Raw genomic sequence first — 24,928 nt, forward strand, 5'->3', positions numbered from 1 at the left:
AAATTTTACCAAAGGGCCCCTTTGGTTAATTTTGGGGGGCCCAGGGGGGTTTACATTTTTTCTTGGGGGCCTTGAACCAGGTCTACTGGGGGGCAAACCCCCTTTGGCCCAACGAAAGGTGTGGTATGAATTATAGCCTGGTAATGCAGGGATACACTCTGGAGCCTTGAACCAGGTCTCTGTCACTGCACAGATGTCGATGTTCTCCATTTTAAGGAGTGCCTCGACAGAGTGCATTTTGATGTTTAGACTTCTAGCACTGAGTAGCAATACCCTCAGATTCTTCTTGCCTGTACTTGTTAGGGTGGTGAATTTGTCATTTGAACCTTGCCTAAAAAAGGCACTATAAGGGTGGCTAGAGCCTTAGCCAGTATCCGGAATCCCAGGGGCGACAGGTGCAGGCCATCTCTGGCAAAGCATCGTGGCTTGTCGATCATGTCATCCCAAGCAGACAGATACTGGATCCCCTTAGAATGACACCAGAAGCTTAGCCAATTGATGAAGTCAATCATTTTGTCCTTGTACTGTGGTATCATTCTGGGTGATGGCAGGATGCTACTCAGGGCTAGGGTCATACCTGCAGGGCTACAAGATCGGACAGCTCCTCCATGTCCCTTTTCATGTAGCTCAAGGAGGTACGTCTAAGGTCATTCACACCAACATGGACAATGACAGAGTCATATTTGTACTTGTTGTGGAGTGACTTGAGTGCATGTGTTATGTGGCGGATCCTGGCACCTGACCAGGCAGCTGACAGTAACTTTCTCCTTGTTTAGCCTGGTGAGTGGAACATCAGTGTGCCTGACTATAGAGTCACCTATGACTAGAGTGTTGGGTACGTTGTTATGCCTTATGGGCTGTGGTTGAGTGGCACACTGAGTTTGTGGGTTATGTGTCATTTGGGTTGTGTTGGGGGGGTGGAGGTTGCTTGTGTTTCTGCTTTGGAGGTCCCTGTTACTTGGGCAGGTTTTTACTGAGAGCCTCCGCGAATGTAGGTGTGTGTTTTGTGTTTCTATGTGTGCGTTTTGGTGGTGTAGGTTTTGAGGGACTATGTGCTGAGTGTGGTGTGGTGCAAGTGTTTACCTTCTCCTCTTGACTGTCTAGTCCAGTCTTGGGTGAAGAGAGCTTTGCTTCCAGTTTGGCTATATAAGTGCATCTCTCACAGGTTGTAGTGTTGGGTGGTAGGAGGAGAGGGTTGTCTGTGTACATGAGGCAATTACTGCATTGCCCCAAGATGCCCAGATTCAGGTAGACAGGCGAAAACATCGGGGGCTGACCCTTAGACATGCCTGGATAGGTGCTTATTTATTAAGTACTAGAAACTGTTTTCCCCTGACAGTGAGTAAAGTTGAGTGCTGTAGTAATTTGTAGCTTATTTCGTGCTCACAATAAGTTCTGAACAAGTGCTGAAACAAAAAACTGTCTAGTTCTAAGAAACAAAATTAAGCTAGAAGGCTTCCTTTCAACACAGAAGGGCTTGGGCCCTAGAAGCCTACAAATAGTCCTGGACACAGCAAATCTATATCCAGGCTAGACTACCCACAGGAAAGGAAGGAAACAAGCTTAGAAAAAAATTTTTTTTTTATTAGTGGAAAGATATATATATATATATATATATATATATACATATATACACACACACATATATATATATATATATATATATATATATATGGAGTTTTAGTAACGATTTGGGGGGGGGGGTGTTTGTGATGTTGTTGTGGAGGTTATATTACAGAACTGAATGTCACTTGCTGAAAAATAGGTAATGTAATATTTTGGTATAGTGGGTGTCCAGTATTTAGATGAAGATATTGAAAGACGGTCTTGCGGTATTTCGAGATTTAGAAGTAGCAATATGCAAACATTATATATATATATATATATATATATATATATATATATATATATATATATATATATACATACACTCACACATATATATATATATATATATATATACGCATCGTATGTATGTATATATGTATGTGTATATATATATATATATAGATCTATATATATACATATATACACACACACATATACACATGTATATGCCTGTGTGTGTGTATATATACATATATATATATATATATATATATATATATATATATATATATATATATTATATATATATATGTGTGTAGTGTGTAGGTGTGTATATATATATATATATATATATATATATATGTAACACACACACACACACATATATATATATATATATATATATATATATACATATATACACACACACACACACGTGCGTGTGTATACATACACACACACACACACACACACACATATATATATATATATATATATATATATACACACTTTTTTTTTTTTATTGCAGAAATGGGAATACATTCTGTTCCGCAGTAGTTATACTTACCACTGGTGGCGACGTGTTGGATCGGCGATGTAGTCTGTGATTTGGTCGTCGGGTAAGTGTTCTGATATGAATCTATAAACAGTCATGTTTACTGTTGATCTTTTATCTCTTCCTAAGTATTTCTACTGTCCCTCCTAATCAAGTTCCTTTATATCACATTCCTGTCTCATGTAGACATTCTCTTGGTGCTGCAGGTTCCCTTTTAGTAATGTTGCTTTTGCACGTTTATCAAGACCAAATGTCATCTAACCTTTTCTTTGGGTGAAATTTTATGTCTGAGGCAATCAGGTCAGTGGAAGGTCTTTATGTATTTTGCTAATCATCTTTTGATCAGTTTTGAGGAGTCAAACAGATAGTAAACTGTGCTGACGAACTTGATCTTTTTTCCCTTCTCTGTCCAAGCCTTCTGAATTTACTAACATTTTGTACTTACAACCCTTTTTAAGATTTCATTCTTAGGGGACTTAAAGCATCTCTCACATAGGAAGATGGGACTTTTAAATTGCACATTTTTTCACAACAGGAAAAGTATGCCTTCAAATGTCTTTAGTCAGCTAACCTTTTTAAAGGTCACCAGACCTTACAATGCATCTCTCTAACCCAGCTGAATTGCATCAACTCACAAGCACTATTCTGACAGTTTTCCCATGTCTATGTGCTCACTCCGACTTCTGTCTTGTGATATTCACTTCTGTCTTGTGATATTCAACTGCATTTCCAACTAATGGTATCCATGCCCTTATACTAACTGTGTTGTACTATCAATAGCTTTAGTGATTATCTATATTGTATATATGTATATACAAGGTGTAGTATGCACTATGACAATATCACTAAACTATATGTGCAGCCTATAAAGTCTGCATTATGTTTATTCATCTTTACTACTGATAATTAAACAAGAATGCATGGGACATTTACTATTTAAATACTACTGTATAATGTGGCACTTTCCTCCCTAATCCTCCACTAAAAAGTGGCAATGTCATCCAGATTTTCCCAGACAATAAATGTAAATAAACTTTCATTTGTGATCAGGCCTTAAAAAAGAACATTCGGTAAGCCAATCATCTACCACAAATGCATTTAATACAGTTATGGTAGGAAAATGTATCTTTATATTAAGTACAGAAGATAACTTTCCTGAAGGGAAATCATTGAATTAAAAATTCCAAAATACGAAAAAAAATGACAAATGCTTATTAGTATGAGCCATTAGGCAGATGAATTCCTCCTGCACAAAAATGAGAGGGACTGCTGGTATGCAGACAGGAAGAGCTGAACATAGTGTATGCCAATGCTGGATATGAATGAGTGTCTTTTATCACAAAAAATTAGATGGTACATAAGATTTTAGAAATCTTAGTTTGGATTAGTCGGGGGCAGGTCATGAGTATTCAACCTGGAGGATTTATTTGCAAAGGTCATCAAAGCAATACATAAAGGAAAAGCAGTACACACTGCATACCTCAACCTGGCCAAACTTTCTACACAATTCCCCACTCAGGCATTGCAGAAAAGCTAAACAAAGTGGAAATAAACCCCGACGCCACCAGCTGGATTACCAATGGGCTCTCAGACAGGATGCAGATAATCAAAATAGGGGAAGTTATCTCCAAAAAGAGACCAGTCACCAGTGGAGTTCCCCCAGGGTTCTGTGCTGTGGTATCTCTTGTTTAGCATCTACTTTTCTGAAGTAAAAGCAAAAACCAAAGGACTCTCTGGCTCACTTAAGTTTGCAAATGACTGCAACTTACCAGAAGTCACAGAATCCTGAAATGACTTGGCCATCATGCACGAAGATATGGAGGGACAGGTATACCTCACAAAAGATACCATTGCTTTGGAACAGACGTCTCATCAACATAAAACAAATTTAATCCCTGCCCATATTCAAGCACAATTGAGATTTATGGATGGGGAGCAGCAAATGTACCCAGCAACTCCGCCCTGTACTACAAAAGGGCAGAGGCAGCCTCTAAATGCTTTATCCTATGCATGCATCCACTCAAATTATAATCTATAACCAAATGGGATAAGGTTCTTTGCAGCACAAAAAGGGAAACTGGTTAGGCTTAAAATGGCCCACAATGGCAGCTAGTGTAGTACTTGCCTATGAACCACCAGGAGCTGCAGCTTCCCAGCCATGAGACTAGCCCTGATCTTCAAAGTGAAGATAGGGACATTCTACAAAAAATAAGCCAGGATACAGAATACTAAAGGTGGATAATCCAAAATATTACTTATTGTGACAATGATCCCCTCCCCAAAGATCATCTGTCTTTAACTTAAGGAACAACTTCTGATGTACTATTAAATGGCAAAAAGGAGCAGGGATAAGTTCATGCCACATTCAGTGCACAAATACATCAAGATAAGAGCCCTCTACACAAATATGTTAAGAAAAGAGCCAGCAACTGCTTTTAAAAGCAGCTCCCAGAAGGGGGTCAATGCATCACCTGCTACATGACAGCACTTAAGGATTAGATTATTTTTTTTATTTTATTTTGTAACTAGTTAAATGCAGAAGACAAAAGTGCCGCTCTACAAGGGGAAACCAGTGAGCATTGTCAGGTTAAATAACTTTTTAAAAGTCATAAAGCAAGCAAATGAAACTGATGAAATTAAACACAGGACAATGTGATGAAGCTTGCTAGCAGTCCAGTCTGATTCTTTGTACTAAACTTGCTGACTGAAACCTACAAAATCAGTAAGAAAGTACAGGTGTGTAAAATCTTACCATAACAGCAGACACCTTTATTTTCATTGTTACAGTATTTTTAATCTTAGGGATCTCCTGCCAAGTATAGCTCATCATCCAGTCTGAATAAAAAAGCCTTCAGATTTTGCATGCTCCCTGCACAGGACGGAGGCACAAAGGTGACATACGGATGCAGTTACCTAGAAATTAAATGCCCTAGTATACAACAATCTCCAAAGGACAAAAAGGATGCAATGCACATCCAAGTGGAGAAAATTAGAGAAGGAAAAGGGGGGGGGGGCCCTCAGCTAGGAGGAAAACTAAAAAAAAACAAAACAAAAAGAAAATGGGGATGGTGGGAGGAATCAAATACTGCCAACAGTGAAGAGAAGGATATCTGCTGTTAAGATAAGATTTTACACAACTGTACTATGTCGTTCTATATCACTGTTGCAGTATTCTTAACCACTGGGAGAGTACAAAAGCTCAAGAAAAAACGTGGGAGGTGGAAGGATGGGAAGAGCCATCAACAAACTCATGCAGGATGGCCCTAGCAAAACCTGCTCTGGCTCTAGAAACCATATGCAATTTATAATGCTTAGCAGAGGTATGCACTGAGGACCAAGTAGCAGCTTCAAGGATGGAATTGGTGTCCAAACATTTGGAAAAAGCACCAGAATTAGCAACAACCCTAGTGGAGTGACTTCTAACTGAAAAAGACAGATGCTTGCCATGAAAACAACAAAGGGAAATGGCCTTAGAAACCCAGGAGGAGATAATTTGCGTTGAAACAGCTAAACCCAAAAGTTCTGGGATGAAAAGAAATTAAGTGGTCAAACTCATGAATGGTCTTAATTTTATCCAACCACAGCACGCACTGTCTGTGCAAATCCAGGGTATGCAGGGACCTCTCACTAACAGACTGTGGAGAAGGAGAAAAGGGAGTTGTACTGCCTGATTCAAGGACAACTCATTAACAACACTGGACATAGAAGTACTAGAATGAAGAGACACCCTGTCTGTATGGAAAAAAAACAAAAAAGGAGGAATGGCCATTAATGCCTGAAGCTCAGAAACACTCTGAGCAGAGTAATAACAAGCAAAATTATCATCTTCCAGGTAGAGTGTTGCAATAAAGCTGCAACTGGATGCTCAAAAGGAGACTCGGTCAATTTTTCCAAAACAAAATTAGGGTCTCAAGGAGGAGGAATAGGCTTCCTTGATGGCCTAAGATGGAGTGTACCTTTAAGAAACTGTTTGACCGCAAAACAGGAAGCCAAAGAAGGGTTCAAGGGCAGACAAGCAGAAACAGATGACAAATGGGCCTTTACAGAAGAACAAGCTGAGCCTTAGGGCAGTAGACAGCAGCTCACACAAACAGTAGAGGACCCCCACTTAAAAAGGATCCTGGTTATAAGCATGGCGCCAGATAGAAAATCTTTTCCATTTGGACATATAAGACTTTGTGGTAGCAGATTTTCTTGCCTCCTGTAAAACCTTGAGCACATCCTCAGTAAAGAGTTGCCTGAAAGGGATCAAAACCCTATCAACCAAAGTGTCACTTGAAGAATGAAGAAGTGAGGATGGATAAGTGAACCCTTGGCACGTGTGAGGAGGTCCAGCTTGTGAGGTAACTTGTGGTGATTGTCCCGGGCCAAATGCATTAACAGGGAGAACTACACCTGTCCTGGCCCAAAGGGAGTCACTGGCAAGATTTTTGGAGAGTTACCCTGAATCGTCTTCAGGACTCCTGAAGTACAGGAAGAGGAGGGAACACAGAGAGAGAAACATCCCCTTCCAAGGAAAAGAAATGGCACCCGTCCTCCACCCCACATGGCATGGCAATCTGGAACAGAGGGAGCTACCTGTTCTAAAGGCAGGCAAGAAGGATCTACCTGAGGAAAATCCCACCGATGGACTATGCCCACAAACATGTCTCTGTGAAGCATCCAATTGTTAGCCTGTGTTTTGGACCTGTCAATGTCTGCCACTTGACTGTGTTCTGATGGAATATACACTGCCTGAAGAGTCAACTGTTAACTGAGAGCCAGATCACAGGCCTGAACAGCCAGCCTGCAAAGACGACAAGACGCTTTGCCCCCTGCTTGTTGACATACTACATCACTGTGAAGTTGTCTGTGTAAAGCTTCAGAGAGCCTGGGGAGAGCACTGGGTTAAAAGCCTGAAAGACCAGAATCAGAGCTCTCATCCCTTTGATGTCAATATGGTCTGACTTCTGATATGGGGACCAAAGACCTTGACCTTCAAGGAGACCAGAGGAAGCCCCCCCCCCCCAACTCCATGTCTGAGGAGTCTGTGAACAGTTCTTGAGAAGTAACCAGTGTCTGAAAGGACAGGCCTGGATTGAGGATAAAGCGCTGAATTCACCACTCAAATTCCCAACTGAGACAAGGAAGGAGAGGCACACAGAAATCCAGTGTGTGGCAATGCTGAAGCCAAATTGACTTGAGGTAGCACTGAAGCTTCCGCATATGCAGTCTGGAGCACTGAAATAGAAGAGGCCATGAATACCAGGGCCAGAAGAAACTCTCTGGCTGGAATGGCAGGCAAAGGAAAGAGAAACTAAAAGACGGCTGTCAAGGACAAAATCTTTGGCGGTGGTAGACAAGCCAAAATTGGCAATGTCTGAAACCCGCAGCCCAGAAATGCACAAAACCCTGAGACGATGTCAGAACAGACTTTTAGCAGTTGATGGTGAACCTGAGACAGAGAGATATGGTGAACTCTAGAACCTGTAACAAGCAGCAAGATGAAGGTGCCTGAATCAGACTAAATAAAGAAAACTCTGAATGCCTCACAGCCTGCCAAAGGCAATCACAGAAGTGAAGCATTTTGAGAATACCCTTGGGGCAGTAGAGACACCAAAGGGCAAAGCAGAGAACTAAAAATGAGAGGAAGAAACAGAAATGTTAAGACTTCATGAAAACAATGTTAAGACTTCATGAAAACAATGTGAACAGGAATATGATGGTAAGCATCTTTCAGATCCAAAGACACTAGAAAAGCCTGTGGCAGTAACAGAGGAAGCAGAATTTAAGAGAAAGCATATAACAAATGAAACTTGAGAAACAACAGGACTCCAAGAGCCATCCTTTCAAGGAACTACAAACATTCTGGAGTAAAATCCTTTGCCTACCTAGGAAGAAGGAACAGTCTAAATAGTTCCCATTTATACCAGGGACTCAATAACCTATATGAAATGAGGAAGCTGCTCCCAAGGAGGCTGAGGAATTCCTGAAAAGGGATGGATGGACTTGAACAACATGAACTAACACAGACGGATAGACATAACCAATGAATCTGAAGTGAGGAGTTGCCAGTTCGGAAGACTAAAAGAGAGCTGAAGGGACAAGGGAACCTTTTAACTTTTTCTTGAACAGACTTAAATGTATAAACATTTCCAAACAGATTATTATTATCCAAAGGAGCATTCAGCAACTTGGCCTTAATATCTTCAGGACTGTGCAACTCCTCATGACAAACCAGAAGGCAGCAGCTCTGAAAGAGCTATCAGCAGCATCATAGCTGCACTTGATAGTGTGATGAGCCACCTGAGAGGCAAAACCCAAAATAGATGTAGGAAAAGACTCTGCTTTAGAATTAGGGAGGTCAGAAATAATGTAACAAGCCTTGGCAATCATGTGGGTTTGGTAACTGATGGCCCTAAAGGCCACAGTGGAAGCAGTACAGACCTTCTTTACAATTCTCTCCATGGCCCTACTATCCTTATCCAATGACAGAAGCTTGGTAGAGGACAAAAGCTTAGAAGGCTAATTAGAGAAGACAGACACCACAACAGTACCAGCAGGAGGACACAAATAGGAATTTACAATTGTTAGAAGCCTTATAGAAGCTGCCAGGTTTCTTTGGAGCAGGGTGATGAGAATCAGGGGTTGTAAAAGCAGCTTTAAAGGTGTCCAACAGTGCAGCCAACAAAGGAGCTAGGAGCTACTGCAGAAGGTTTAAGAGTGTTCACCTAAAGCAACTCGTAACAGGTCTTCTAAATATCAGACACATGAGAAGAATCCCACTTAAACTATTCCATCATTTTGACTACTGCATCCGACAACTCCTCAAATGGAGACTCGGAGCTAATGGACTCTTCATCAGAGCTATAATCCAAAGGAGAAGATATCTGGGAAGAGTAAGGCAAGGATCCTTCATCAGATTCCAAATCCACATTTGAGAAATTGTGTTTCAATACCTTTTGGAAGGAACTGAAGTCCAAGGGAGAAGTAAGCACATAAATCCTCTGGGGAGGTTTCAGAGCTATTAAGGGATAAAACAGGCCCTGAGTAAACTCATGCCATTCCTTTGAGGGTCTTGGGATGTACAGAAGGTTTAGTTTTCTGTCTTTTCTTAGTAGGGATGTCAGCCCTAACAAACATAGAGGATGTAATACGAGTACCTGGAAACTCTTCCACAATCAGAATCTGCAGAATACCTCTAGGGACAACCTGAGATAATTAACCGCAGATCCTGTTTGATATCCGGAGAAGATGGCTGCAAAGACATGAGAAAAGAAAGATCAGTGCTGGCCTCCAACCGGGTTGTGGCAGAGGAATCTGAAGTCAACACCAGATGGCCTACAGAGCTATCACCCACTTCTAAAAGAGACATCCAGTGGAGGCTGGACAGCTAAAGAATTCAGCCAAGATTTCTTAGCCTTCTTCTTGCTTAACAGGAGTATCTTGGGGGTTAATCAATTCCACTATGCTACCCTCTGCTACCTGTTTAAGCCTCTGGCTCTTGAGATAAACAGTCAAGGAAGATAACCGGCTTCTAACAGTCTAAGGCACAAATACTACAGGAGGTATGCTCATGGGAAAAACACAAACAAAAGAGACAATGGTCATGATGATCCTTATGGGGAATATCTGCATCCCACACTGACTTTCTCATTCTTGGATGAGATGAACTTCAGGTAACCAAAGGAAAACAAGACCAAAAGTAAAAAGAAAAAAAGACCCCAAGGGGGAACTTGTATGATGGCTAGGTGTTCAGCACAACAAAGGGCACTCAGACCAATGGGTGATGATAGCATTCTGACGGTATTGGTAAAGTAGTTCTGAGCAAATGCGTCTGTGTGTCACATTTATGCCCTACGACCTATGCGGGCAGCATGTGTGTGAGATGTATGACGCATTTAAATTCAAAAGTCTTTGGTATACTGGGTGGACAATGGGCTATCCTTGGCAGGAGATCCCCAAGGTTAAGAATACTGCAACAGTGATACAGAAGGACACTGATACAGTTTTCACAATACTAAATGCCTTTTGGTATCCATCATTCATTGCACTAATAGCTTAATTATTTCACAAAACACTAAAGTACAAAACTTTCTAGACAAATGACGCATGAGAAACAGATTAACTGGTAAGTCTGTACCATCAGACAAAGTGAAAACATCTGAGGTCAATGGGAGAAGTTATGTACATATTATTTTAGTGTATACCGCAAAATACAACACATGAAAATCAGTAGCATGACACTAAGTTTTGTACTTTAAACAGATCTCTTCAAATGCACTTTGTTGCTATGACAGTTCTTACCTGATCTCAGTGACTTATAAAGCTCAGAGGATGGCGTTCTTTGCCATCTTTCTTTAAACTTTGTCTTCAGCTCATTATCTGTAGCCTCTTCTTCAGCAAGCATTTTAAATGACTGCAAACAAAGGTAAATGGTGTCATTATCAATTCTGAATAGTAACTCTTTCTTTTAAATACCAAGAAACACATGCCAGTGTGGTGAGCTGCACAAATATAATAAAACTTACATTATAAGTGCACACATGCTCAATTCCACTATGAGATATTAATCCCCAATACCTGTCTCAATAGCATAAAGATATAAATCCCTGACTACAGCCTACAGTGACCAGAAATAAAGTAGCAGTTCAAGCATCTGATGGGATAAACAAGGGAGGATGATTTTGTCCATCCTGGAGGGAATTAGTGGCTTCAGTCCAGTTATGTCCACTGTTCCATTAGCTGACCTAGCCTCGGAAGTGCAGGGAAGCAGGGCATGAGTTGGGGGGGACAGGCTGCAGGCCTGTGAATATTCCTTCAAAGGTATGAAAGAAATGACAGATGCTTTTTAGTATGAAACATTAAGCAGACGAATACCTCCTGCATGTATGTATGCACACACGCAACATAGCGGCATAGATGGCCTTTGTGGTGATACAAGATTCCAAGTCACCAACAGGGGCTGGCTTAGGTTCACAAATAATTCTCAGTGATAGGATTCTGGCAAAAGCACTTACTGAATTATGACTCTCCCAGATGGCTCTCACTTTTAGGGGATCTGGCAAGACAATACCCCTACCCTGAGGAAGCAAATGGGATCAAGTCCCGTCAGGGAGGCTTGATGGTTGGCAGGCAGAAAATGAATAACATTTACTCCCATCAGCATTCCTTACACTTCCTCTTCATTCAATAAGTTGAAGTCTCAATCAGATTTAAAAAAATAAAGTAGTCTATGCTTTAGCCAAATGAAACTGCTGCAAAACTTATGGGTCACTCTCTCACGAACAACAGAGTAGCATAACACAAAAGGAAAAGAAAAACAAAAAAGATACCACTGCTTGAATGCAGACAAGCAAAGAGAAACCAATTTTACAGTGATTTTCCATAGCAAATACACAAAAGTTATGTAGTCACCATAACAATAGATCTGTTTCTGTCCTTCTTCAATGCATGGGTATTCTGGTCTAAGTCAAATCACACTTTGAAGCTTTGGATCCAGTGCTTACGCTCCTCCCATTACCTATAATCCAACTGCAATGAGCAAGTTGCATCAAATCAAGTTTGTCCACAACACCAGAGAAAAGTAGACTATTGCCAAAGGTACTAGGATACTTAACAGAAAACCTATGCAAAAGAGCAAAAAGAAAGAAAACAGTTATGTGTAGCCTAAAATTTAAACCTATGGCAGCTAAGGTTAGGATCAATCCAGAAGTGAATAAAATGAATCAAGGAATAAAGGATGGGGGAAGGAGGGCAGGAGGTTGAGGAAGGATGGAACAGACAACACAGATCCACTGTCATGGTGAGTACATAACTTTCATACCTGATGGATGAAACAGAGCACCCAAGCTAACAGTGCACTTGGCAAGTCTCATGCAAGGATATTCCACAGCGCAGTCGAACCACAGGGGGCTCTTGACCTTGACTGTATGTTCAATCTATAGTGTGAAATGAAAGTATGGACTTGGGCCAAGTGTAGCTTCAACACATATGTCATCAACAGGTACTTTGGAAAAGGCAGCTGTATAAGAGGCTACAGACTTCGCTGAAGGAGTCTTTGCAGATTTGGACAATGACAAGCCTCTCTCTTTGTATACATGAGAGATGCAGTCCGAAAGCCAACAGGAGTCTTATCTTCAACACTCTCTTACCTAACTTGACAGAAGAGCAAGAGACAGATAGCTGATTAGTCCTTCTGATTGTCTTGGCTAAATGTAAACAGAAGTGCATTTGGAGGTACACATCCAACAAATGTAGCATGTACTTGTCCCTGTTTGAAAAATATGGAAAGAACACTAAGACTGATTGACTGATTACTGACTCAAGAAACCACTTGAGTGAGAAAAGATGGGTTAGTTCATAAGTATTCCTGATCTCTAAAGAAAATCAAATAACGAGGTTTAGAAGAAAAGGCATGGAGCTTAGAAATCCTTCAAACAAAGGTGGTGGCCACATAAAACAGCTTCCATGACAAAACCTTCAGATTAACTTTAGATGCAGGTTCAAAGGGAGGGCCAGTCAAATCTTGCAATAAAACAGCAATATCCCAAGGGGGTACTGGGTCCCTGAGTTCAGGGCAAAGGGAAAAAGGTACCATTAAGGAAAGCTTTAGACAGTCTAAGGGATGCAATGGGGGTGTGATACACTGGCCAAATGCACTTTAATAGTGGAGTAACTTGCTCCAGCTTGAAAAAAAAAAAAAAAAAGCCGGAAGAGGGGCTGAAAAAGGATTTACGTTTTTACTGGAATCCCAGACAGAGAATCTTTTCCACTTACATTTGTAGAGCTTTCTGAAAGAAGGCTTCTGTGACTAGGTCAAAATGTGAATGACTGGGGAAAAAGTATGGGCTGTTTAGCCAACACGGGAATTGGAAAAAAACATGTGTTCAACCTTCAGGGACTGAATATCCAGGTGATGCATGCCTGATGGGTGAAACAGAAGGTCTGGAGCTGAGCCCAGCATCCAGGGAGAGTGCACCAGAGGAGGCTGGAGGAAGGTAAACCACAGTTGTTGAGGCCAGTAGGAGAGCTATGAGGATGACCATGATCTTCCTCACCAATGGTTTCTGTGGGAATTTGGGTACTACAGGGGTAGAAGGGACGGTGTAAAGTAGTCCAAAGGGCCAATTATAGATAAGACTGTCCCTCACTGACCCTCCCTATGGGGATCAGAGCAAACAACTTGCAGCATTTGGTGTTGTGGGGATGAAAAGTTGTCACACTAAGACCAGTCCCAACAGCTGAAAATGCACTCTGCTACTACTGGACTGAGGAATAACTTGTGAGCAAGAAGGATAGACCTACTCAACTTGTCTGCTAGAAAACTGGATTTCACCAGAATGTAGCGAGAAGACATCACCCATTGCCATACCCTCGTGGCTTCTCAACACAAGCGATAAGCTCAGGTTCCAACCTGTACCAAACCACTGACATGTCTGTTTGGATAGATATTACACCCCTACAGGGAAGGGTCCTGGAATGCTTGCATCACTGGGAGGATTGCTCTCCTCTTCAAGATGTTAATGCGAAGACTGGTCTCTGCAGAGGACAACATGCCTTGGATCATCTTTACCAAGTAATGCTACCCCCACCCCATGAGAGAAACATTCATGGTCACAGTGGCTTCTGGTGAAGACTAAAAGGATGTTCATGATACAGAGAAGAAATAAACAAACTACTAGTAAAAAGTACAGTTGTGTACACTTACCATAAATGTAGATGTTAGTGTATTCACTGTTGCAGTCACTACATTTGGGTTATCTGCTTGCAGGTGGCCCTCAGTTGGCCTGATTATCAAAGACTTAGGCCCTGCGTTGGTTGCTGTCTCATCTTCCATGATGTCAGGTAGTCAGGGGAATAAAGCATGCATCCGACGCCATTACATCAGTTTTTCTTGCCCAGATATCAGGTGCCCCCATAATGGGAAGCAATTATATACAAGGTTACACCTCCAACAAAAAGCAAATACACCAGAAAACTTAAATACAGTACACAAGGGGAAAGGTATAGCCAAAAGAAGTCAGGGGGCTGGAGGGAGGGTAACCAGGACTGCAACAGTGAATACACTACTCAAACATCTACATTTATGTTAAGTGTACACAACTGTACAATGTTCTTCGTGTTTCACTGTAGCAGTCATTACATTTGGGTAGATTCCCAAAGCTGAGGAAGGGAGGAGGCAGTTAGCATTAGGACCAGCTATTAGGCCTTGCAAGACTGCAGTGGCAAAACCAGCCATGATTTAGAAAAAAATGTCAAGTGGTAATGCTTGAAGGTATGTACAGAACTCCAGGTAGCAGCTTCTAGGATGTCCCTGGTAGGAACACCTCGGAGAATGGCTGTAGAAGTAGATGTAGCCCTGGTGGAATGGGGTCTTATCCCCTGTGGGGTAGATTTTCCATGGTGCTTATAGCAGAAATGAATGTAATGGCCTATCCACTTAGAAATGGTTTGCTTTGAAATGGCCTTACCCTCTGCCCCTGTAGCAAATGAAACCAGCAGCTGTTCAGATTTCCTGAGAAGCTTAGTCCTGTCCAAGTAAAGTCTAAGTTGTCTGTGCACGTCCAAGGAGTGCAGTATTCGTTCCCATTTGTTCTGTGAATTAGAAAAGAAGGTTGGGAAATGAATGGACTGATTAAGGGCCACACTGGATACCACCTTGGGCATAAAGGAGGGATTGGTCCTGAGGGACACCCTGTCCGCATGAAAGATGATGAAAGGCTCCACTGCCATGAGGGACTGTAATTCAGACACCCTTCTTGCTGATTTGATGGCTAGAAGGAAGGCTGTTTTCCAAGAAAGGAATTTCAAATCTGCAGTTGCAGCTGGCTCAAAGGGAGGTAGAATGAGCATTTCCTATACAAAGTTAAGGTCCCAGGCTGGAGTAGGGGCTCTCCTGGGTGGTCTTAAGTTTTTGGCCCCTCTGAGGAATAGCTTCAGCAGTGGATGAGAGAAGAGGGGCGGCTCCGTATTATAATGTGCTGAAATGGCACAGGCATGAATTTTAATGGAAGAGAAGGAAAGGCCCTTGTGAAGCATCTCAGTTAAGTATTGAAGAATATGCTGTAAATTGGGCACTGTTGCGCCCATCCTCTGAGTTTGGCTCCAGGAACAGAATCTTTTCCACTTTTCAGCATAGGAATTTCTAGTACTAGGTCTCCTTGCCTCCAGAATGACATCCATCACTTACTTACTGAGGGATGGTAATGAAGAGCTCAGTTAAGTAGCCAGGCTGCAAGTTTTAGGGTTTGAAGCTGGGGGTGCATAATCTGGCCCTCCTGCTGGGACAGCAGGGAAGGGGTCTGAGGCAGGTGCCATGATTCCAGCAGTGACACACTGCGCAACAGGGGGTACCAGTGTTGGTGTGGCCAGTCTGGTGCAATGAGTATCGTCCTTGGTTTGTTCTGTTTGATTTATAGTAGCACTTTGGAGAGCAGAAACAGAGAGGGGAAGGCATAGACTGATTTTTCCACCTGAAGGACAGAGCATCCACTTTCCAGGCTTATTTATGGGGAGAGTCCTTGTGCAAAACTTGTCCAATTGGTAGTTCTGGTGAGAGGCAAACATGTCTATATCTGGTCTCCCCCATTTGCTTGTCAACATGCTGAAAATCCTTGGTTCCAGTTTCCACTTGTGTGGGTCCACGAGGTTTCTGCTTAGTCCGTCTGCCAGTGTATTTAATTTTCCAGGCAGGAATTGAGCTTGTAGGTGCAGTTGGTAGCTCAAGGCTGTGTTCCACAATGCCATGGCTAATCTGCAGATAGGGTAAGAATGTGTACCCCCCTGCTTGTTTATGTACCACTAACAGTGGTGTCCGTTTTTACCATTAGCTGTCCTGGAAGAATGTGGTCCTTGAAGGCAGTCAGAGCATTCTGTACAGCTAACATTTCTTTTTGACTAATATGCAGGTGCATTTGACTTGGGTTCCATTTGCCCTGAATGCACTTCCCTGCTAGGTGAGCCCCCCATGCATAGTCTGATGCGTCTGTTGTTAGGGTTTGGGCGGAAGAGGGTGGTGTGAAAGGTAGTCCCTTGTTTTGGTGGCAGGCGTCTGCCCACCAAAGGAACTCCAGGCAAGGTATGATAGGAATCATTGCTTCTAGATCCTGAGAATGTTGACACTATAGGCTTTTTAGATACCATTGCAGTTTCCTCATATGCAGTCTTGCATATGGAATTAGAAGAATGCAGGAGGTCATGAACCCCAAGGCTTGCAGTATTTGTCTTGCAGATAGCAGGGTTTCTGTGGCCACTTGTTTGAAGTAGGTTGTCAAATGAATTTGTTTCTCTGGCGTGAGGTAGGCCATCTGGGAAGTTATATTCAAGCTTGCTCCCAGGAATATAATTTGTTGACAGGGTACCAGGTGTGATTTCTTGTTGTTTGTGGTGTAACCCAGGCAAGTTATTACCCTTTGTACAAAGGCCAAATGATTCAAAAGTATGTCATGGCTTTCTGCCTGAATTAGACAATCGTCCAGGTATGGGTATAGTTTGATATTTCTTTGCCTGCAAAATGCAATAACTGGAGCTAGGCACTTTGTGAATACCCTGGGCACAGTAGAAAAGCCAAAGGGCAGTGCAGAGAACTGATAGTGCGTGTAGCCTGCGTTGAAGCGTAGGTAACTTCTGCAAGATTCCCTGACTGGGATGTGCAGGTATGCTTTTTTTTAATCTTGTGTTGCCAACCAGGCATCTTTGCCTAGCATAGGACGCAATCGGTGAAGAGTCAGCATCTTGAATTTTGGAATCGCCTAAAAGTTGTTTAGAGTAGAAAGGTCCAGGATAGGACGCCATGAATTGTCTTTTCTGGGTACCAGGAAAAGTCTCAAGTAGAAACCTTGTCCCTTTTCCTCTTCTGGTACCCGATGAATAGCCCCCATGCTTAAGAGAGAAAGTACTTGTTTTTGGGCCTCTGCCCATTGATTTGGGGGTAGGTCCGGCCACCCGCTTGGAGTTGGCAACATGTGGAAGTGAAATCTGTATCCCTGGGACACTATATTTAAAACCAATTTGTACTGGGTAACGAGTTCCCAGTTCTTTGCAAAAAGAGCAACCTTTCCCCCCAACAGGGCAGTCAGTTGATAAGTGCTTGGAAATTTTAAAAGGAAGTCATTGAGACAGTTTACCATAGGGGGGAGTCTTATTACTCCCAGATTTGGAAGTGGAGGTCACCCACTGCTTAGTCCCGTGTGTCCCCTGGGACTGAAACCTGGGGTTTTTGCCGTGTCTGGGTTTGTCTTGAAAATACCCGGAAGGGGCTGGAAAGGACCAATTCTTAGATGGCCAGTGCCTACTAAATCTAGAAGGCTGAACTTGTAAAAAATCTTTACAGTTTGCATAGATTTAGCTTTATCTTCCATCTTTTTAAGAACTTCCTCAGCCTGGTTTCCAAACAGGCGGTCCTGATTTAAGGGAGCAGCCAACAATTTAGCTTTAACATGATCAGGCAAAAATTGCTCCTTAAGCCAAGCATGCCTTCTGAGCACAGACCCAGTAACAACAGCCCTTGCAAGAGGCCTCTAAAGAATCAAAACCACATTGCAAAGTATGTTTTCGTACTTGTTCAGCAGAATGCATCAAATCCTGTAATTCTTTATTTTCTACACAGTCAGGAATCAACATTATTTTCTGTTTAAGCAATCCAATTACATGTTGCTGATACTTTAACATATGAAACTGACAGTTTAAAACCCTAATGGCCAAGGTTGCAGAAGTGTAAACCTTCTTACCCCATGCGCCCTGGAATCTCTATCAGAAGGAGTAGGATTTTTAGCAGTAGAAGCCTTAATACCCTTGGGCCCCTGTGAAATAGTCTCTGGATCAGCAATAGGATTTTTGAAAAGGAACTTGTGTGACTCAAGGACCCTGTAGTATCTGTCTGGTTTTCTGGGAGCAGGAGGCAAGGAATCAGGGGCCAAACTAGATTCCGAAAAAGCATCAACAATGTCTAGTACAGGAGGAATAGCTAAAGGCCCATGCTGAGGTAAGAGTAAGAAATCCCTAAGCCTCTTTTTTGAATCAGAAAAATCCTAGCTTTCCCAGTGGAAATGCTCCCTTAGAGTATGTAAGGTTTCCCCAAAAGAAAAATCCTTTGGAGGGGAAGCAGAGGGAACGGAGTCCTCTGCATCAGAATCCTCATAAATAGATGGGGTAAATCCAGATTATCAGAAGAATCAGAAAAAACAAAATCCTGGTCAGAAAATTCATAAGCCACTTCGGTCCTAGGCCTCTTAGAAAGGGGGGATTGGCTACCCCTGATTAGTTATTAGATCTTCAGCCATTCTTATCATTTGTTTTTTAGGCATAGAGGCCTGAGCATTTGGCCTGGGCATCGTTTTTTTAGGCATGGTTCGAGATTTAGGCTTAAGAGAAGAAGGAGGTGTTGGTTTAATATGCAAGTCCGTAGGCCTGAATACACCCTCAGAAGCCAGTGCCTGCATAGCAGCTCCAGACCCATCCAAGGTAGAGACATCCGCGGGTTCTACAGTTGAAGCATCTCACGGCATACCGGACTCCGAATGAGTCTCAGTAGAGGCCTGCGAATCAGAAGTAGCGGGTATCAGGGGCTGCGAAAGCACCTCACTGAGTACCGGCGAACTGGCGAGTGGCTTAGAAGCGTCGGTGGCAGTTTTGGACCTTAGTGGCCTGTCTCTGTCTATCTTTGCATTTTTTTCAGAAACCCAGTAGTTGGATGGCTAACCAACGACATTTCTGGATAATTAAACCGAGAACCGAAATATTTAGAGGCGAAAATATACCTACGATGGATAATGCGCTGATTAAACAAAGCACAAAACTGACAGCAAGGTACGTCGTGGTCAGGGCCTAGGCAAGGAATACAGTACGAATGAAAATCTTTATGAGGTATTTGCTTTCCACAAGTAATGCAATTATTAACTTTTACTAACATCGGTAAGGAGCCAGAAAAAGTTTCCCCAATGGGGTACTTAGCTTTAGTTGAAGACTTCAGTTCTGAAACTCGAAAAAGTACAGTTTTGTACCTACCATAAATGTAGATGTTCGAGTGCTAATACAGCTGCAGTAATCACAGATGGGTTTTCTGCAGTCAGGCGGGTCCCCGGTCGGCCGAATTCCAAAGTCTAGGTCCAGCGTCGGTTGTTGTCGCTTTCTTTCCTGACATCAGTGAGGCAGGGGTATATAAGACACAGCCGACGCCATTTTCTTCAGTCTTTCTTGCCCCAGATGTCAGGTGCCCCCAGAAGGAAGGCAATACATAAATTATATTGTATATACATACAATGCAATATAATCAAAAATCAGTAGTTGCAAGCAAATATACCACAGAAGGATAACCCAATCAGGTTGCATGAAGAGGGGTTAGGCCCTAGGCCTTTACCAAAAGGGGAAGGACGGAGGGAAAACTGTACTGCAGCTGTATTAGCACTCGAACATCTACATTTATGGTAAGTACAAAACTGTACTATGTTCATCGCGCATACAGCTGCAGTAATCACAGATGGGTAGAATCCCAAAGCTACACACAGGGTGGTAGGCACTAGGTGGAACTGGGATGAGCCAGAATGCCCTGCAACACAGCAGTGGCAAAGCCTGCTCTAGTTTTGGAATATAAAGGCAGGTGGTAGTGTTTTGTGAAGGTATGCACAGAACTCCAAGTGGTTGCCTCCAAAATATCTTTGGTAGGAACTCCTCTGAGGAAGGCTGTAGAGGTAGCTGTGGCCCTGGTGGAGTGGGATCTGATGCCTGTAGGGACAGATTTTCCATGATAGGAGTAACAAAACCATATGCAGTGGCCTATCCATTTTGAAATTGTCTGTTTGGTAACTGGCTTCCCTTGAGCTCCTACAGCACAGGACACAAAAAGTTGTTCTGATTTCCTGAAAGGCTTTGTTCTGTCCAAATAATAACGTAGCTGTCTATGGATGTCTAAGTAGTGTAGCAGCCTTTCCCCCTTTGTTTTGAGGATTGGGGTAAAAGGTAGGTAAGTGTATGGCTTGATTTAAAGCTACCCTGGATACCACTTTAGGCATAAATGACGGGTTGGTTCGAAGGGAAACCCTGTCCTGATGGAAGATGAGAAAGGGCTGCACAGCCATGAGGGCTTGTAGTTCCAAAACCCTACGAGCTGAGGTAATGGCCAGAAGGAAGGCTGTTTTCCAGGACAAATATTGCAAATCTGTTGAGGCAGCTGGTTCAAAGGGAGGCAATGTTAATTTTTCTAGAATGTAATTAAGATCCCAGGCTGGCATTGGTTGTTTCCTTGGTGGTCTTATATTCTTAGCCCCTCTGAGGAACTGTCTTAAGAGTGGGTGAGAGAATAAGGGTGGATCAGTGTTGAATTCTGCAGAAATGGCTGAGGCATGGATTTTTATGGAGGAAAATGAAAGTCCACTGTTCAGCAGCTCAGCTAGATATTGTAATACCGGAGGCAAATTCAGTATCCTAGGGTCCTGGCCTTTTTTCTCATTCCAAGAGCAAAACCGTTTCCATTTTGCGGAGTAAGCCTTTCTAGTAGATGGCCTTCTGGCCTCCAAAATGACATCCTGCACCTCTTTGGGGAGTAGGGTCTGTTGTGGTGTTAAGGAATTTCCCATGCAGCGAGATTGAGTGTTTTCAGCTGACTGTGAAGAGTTTTGCAGCTGTGCTGAGTCAGCAGAAGAGGCATTAGAGGTAGGGACCAGGGAGGCGTATGTGTTAGGCTCCTCAGGAGTGGGTACCAGTGTTGTCTTGGCCAGTCTGGAGCAATCAATATCACCTTCGGTCTGTCTGCTCTTGCTTTCAAGAGTACCTTGGGCAGAAGAGGTAGAGGTGGGAAAGCGTAAACTGTCCATGCTGTCCAACTGAATGAAAGGGCGTCCACTCTCCAGGCCTTTGGATGAAAGGTCCTTGAACAGAACTTTTCCAAATGATGATTCCTGTGGGAGGCGAAGAGATCTATGTCTGGCCTCCCCCATGCTTGGATTATCTTTGTAAACACTGGAGGATGCAACTTCCACTCGTGTGGATCGGTCATATTTCTGCTTAGATGGTCTGCCAGCGTTTTTTCCAAACCTGGCAAGTACTGTGCCTGAAGTTTGATTTGCCATTCCAGAGCCAAGTTCCAAAGTGTCATGGCTAGTCTGCACAGGGGGTATGAATGTGTTCCTCCTTGTTTGTTTATGTACCACATTACTGTGGTGTTGTCTGTTCTCATCAATAATTGTCCTGGATGCAGGAGGTCCTTGAAAGCTGTAATTGCATTTATCACTGCTAGCATTTCTTTCTGATTGATGTGAAGGTGCTTTTCCTTTTGGGACCATTTGCCCTGAATGCACCTGTCTGTCATGTGCGCCCCCCAGGCGTAATCTGAGGCGTCTGTTGTGATGACTTGATTTGCTTGAGGCTTGTAGAATGGGAGACCTGTGTTTGTTTGACATGCTTGGGCCCACCACAGAAATTCCTTTTGCAGACATGGAATTATTGGCATTATTGTTTACAAACTGTGGCTGTGTTGAGACCATAGGTTTTTTAGGTACCATTGAAGTTTCCTCATATGCAACTTTGCACATGGGATTAAAAGAATGCAAGATGCCATGAAGCCCAGAGCCTGCAGGATTTTCCTTGCAGTAAGCCTGGTTCAATTTGCTAGTATTTTGAAGTACTGAGTTAGTTGCCCCTGTTTTTCTGGCGTAAGATAGGCCATCTGGGTGTTTGTGTCCAAGTTGGCACCCAGGAAAGTTATTTTCTGAGATGGTGTTAGCCTGGATTTCTCTTTGTTGACTGTGTATCCCAGGGAATTCAGTAACCGTATTACATAAGCCAGATGTTCGAGAAGTATGTGCTTGCTGTCCGCTTGGATCAGGCAGTCGTCCAAATAAGGGTAAATTTGTATCCCTTGAAGTCTGCAGTAGGCAATTACTGATGCCAGGCATTTCGTGAATACTCTGGGCGCAGTAGAAAAGCCAAAGGGCAATGCAGAGAATTGATAGTGAATTGAACCTGCAAGAAATCTGAGGTATCTTCTGCAGCTTTGTCTGATTGGGACATGCAGGTATGCCTCCTTGAGGTCCAATGTTACCAGCCAAAACTCCTTGCCCAGCATGGGAAGAAGCTGTTGTAATGTGAGCATCCTGAATTTTGGTACGAGTAAGAATGTGCTTAGGATGGATAAGTCCAAAATGGGTCTCCAGTCGGTTCCTTTCCTTGGTACCAGAAATAGCCTGGAATAAAAACCTTGTCCTTGTTCGTGAGTAGGTACCTCTTGAATGGCTTTCATGTCTATGAGCTTTGAAATTTGTAGTTGTGCCTCTGCCCTTTGATTGTGTGGCAGGTTTGGCATGCCTCTCATTTTTGGAAGAGTGTGAAAATGAAATCTGTAGCCTCTGTTTATAATGTCCAGGATCCATTTGTCTGTTGTGACAATATGCCAATTTCTTGTAAATAATGCCAGCTTTCCTCCCAAGGGTGCTGCCAGCTGAGACTTGCTTGTCATGGAAAGGAGGAAGTCATTGGGTTTGTTTTCTGTATTGTTGTGCACTGTCTTCGCCACCTCCTGGTGCTGGAGTTTGCCATTGCCTGCCTCTATATGATCCTTGTGATTGTCCTCTGCCCCTTGTGTGCCTGTATCTACCTCTTTGGGGCTTGTCTGTGGCTGGAAAGGACCAGTTTTTAGAAGTCCAATTTCTGCTAAAACGTGGTGGTTGAACCTGTAGAAAAGCTTTGACAGTTTGCATAGATTTGGCTTTTTCTTCCATTTTCCGTAGTATCTCCTCAGCATTAGTACCAAATAGCACATCCTTTTGTAAAGGAGCATCTAGTAGTTTAGCTTTCACATGATCAGGCAAAATTTGTTCCCTAAGCCAGGCATGTCTACGAATGACTGATCCTGTAACAGCAGCTCTACTTGAGGCCTCTAGGGCATCATAGCCACATTGTAAGGTGTGTTTACCCACATGTTCTGCACTATGCATCATATCCTGCAACTCCTTCAAATCTGGTTGTTCAGGTTGAGACATTTTATTTCTTAATTGTGATAACAGAAACTGCTGATATTTAAGCATATGAAACTGACAATTTAAGGCCCTCATGGCTAGGGTGGCCAAGGTATATACCTTTTTTCCCCACCTTTCTAAGGATCTTGACTCTCTTTTGGAAGGTAGTGGATTCTTAGCAGTAGAGGCCTTCATTCCCTTGGGGCCTTGAGAAATGGTTTCAGGGTCAGCATTATGGCTTTTGTAAAGAAATTGGTGGGAGTTAGGAACTCTGTAGTACCTATCAGGCTTGACTGGGGCAGGAGGCAAGGAATCCGGATTATGGCAAGCCTCCGCATAAACATCATCAAGTATGTCCAAGACAGGAGGTATCGCCAGAGGTCTGTGTTGAGGTAACAAAAGAAATTCCCTAAGTCTTTTCTTGGAATCAGAAAAGTCTTGGCCTTCCCAAAGGAAGTGTTCCCTCAAGGTGTGCAAGGTTTCCCCAAAAGAAAAATCCTCTGGAGGAGATACAGAAGAAATGGACTGCTCTGCATCAGAGTCTTCAAAAGGGGAGTAAGAGTGTTCCTCTACATCAGAATGTTCTGAAAAAATGGAACCCTGATCAAAAGAGGGAGAATCTTCCTCCACTCTGGTTCTCTTGTCTGGAGGGGGTTGGGAACCCCTGATAAGAGTAATTAAATATTTTATAAATGTATTTGGGATAAATACATATTTAAATGATGTATAATATGTATTATATTAATGTTTGAATCATATTGATCAGCATGTTTTCTAAGTGTTTTATTAGTGTATGATCTCTTTTAACTCTCTGGTGTATTTAAGTATTTAATTGATTGATTGTCATCTATTAATTCACTATAAAAGATGCAGCAAAATTGTGAGTGGTTATTCCTTTGAAGGCTTTTTTTAGCCGAGGTACCAGAAGAATAAACTTGCTAGCATCCCAGCTCCTGCATTTGTTTTTTTTTTTCATTTTTGTTACTGTTTGGTTTTTCAACATTCTGAAGAAGGAAGGAGTTGGTTGTTTTAAAATGGCAAATTCAGCCTTGAATGGAGGTGGATTTCGTTTTGCCAAATTGGTTAAAGAAAGGGATGACAAAGTTGGCTCGTTTTGATCCATGGACTCTATCTGGTAATGGCAACTTCGATAAGAGGTTTGATGATTTGAAAAAGTTGAGGGTGAAAGAGACTTCTTTATTTTATGATACACGATTACTTGAGAAATATGTCAGCTTATCCATAACACCTAGAGGGCTTCGGGTTGATAAGCTACCTGCCTTCAAATTTTCTGAACAAGAAAGTGAGTTTTTAGAAGAGTGGAAAGCAGTATCGTTTCAATGTACCTTAAGTTGGCTCAAGATTCTTATTAAACGGAACCGAAAGACCTTGGGTGTGATCCAATCGCAGATTGCAGAGGTACAAGAGAATTTATCTAATGACTTTTCTACTGAAGTGTTTTGTGCAACTATGAAGGATATTAATGAAGACATCGTCAAAATTGAAGCCGACGTGGTTTTGAGAAAGAAAAATAAATTAAATAGGGACATTAATGACTTTAAAAGAAATGTTGTGTATTCGTGGCAACGTAAGCGTAGAAATGGTATGTCCCAAA

At 42.4% G+C, this 24,928-nt stretch overlaps 1 protein-coding gene across 1 annotated transcript in view; it reads right to left on the reverse strand.

Annotated features, from left to right (window-relative positions):
- LOC122796865 (programmed cell death 6 interacting protein) overlaps positions 1-24,928 on the reverse strand; it is a 1,552,575-nt gene that overhangs the window by 651,117 nt on the left and 876,530 nt on the right. Inside the window, exons 10-11 of the mRNA XM_044065610.1 lie at positions 11,872-11,989; positions 10,670-10,832 (exon numbers count right to left, since the gene is read on the reverse strand). Coding sequence (XP_043921545.1) covers positions 10,670-10,832; positions 11,872-11,989 — 281 coding nt within the window. The remainder of the gene's footprint in view (positions 1-10,669; positions 10,833-11,871; positions 11,990-24,928) is intronic.

The sequence above is a fragment of the Protopterus annectens genome, chromosome 3.part0, assembly GCF_019279795.1.
Source record: "Protopterus annectens isolate FY-2018-M chromosome 3.part0, PAN1.0, whole genome shotgun sequence".
In the NCBI taxonomy this organism is placed as follows: domain Eukaryota; kingdom Metazoa; phylum Chordata; order Ceratodontiformes; family Protopteridae; genus Protopterus; species Protopterus annectens.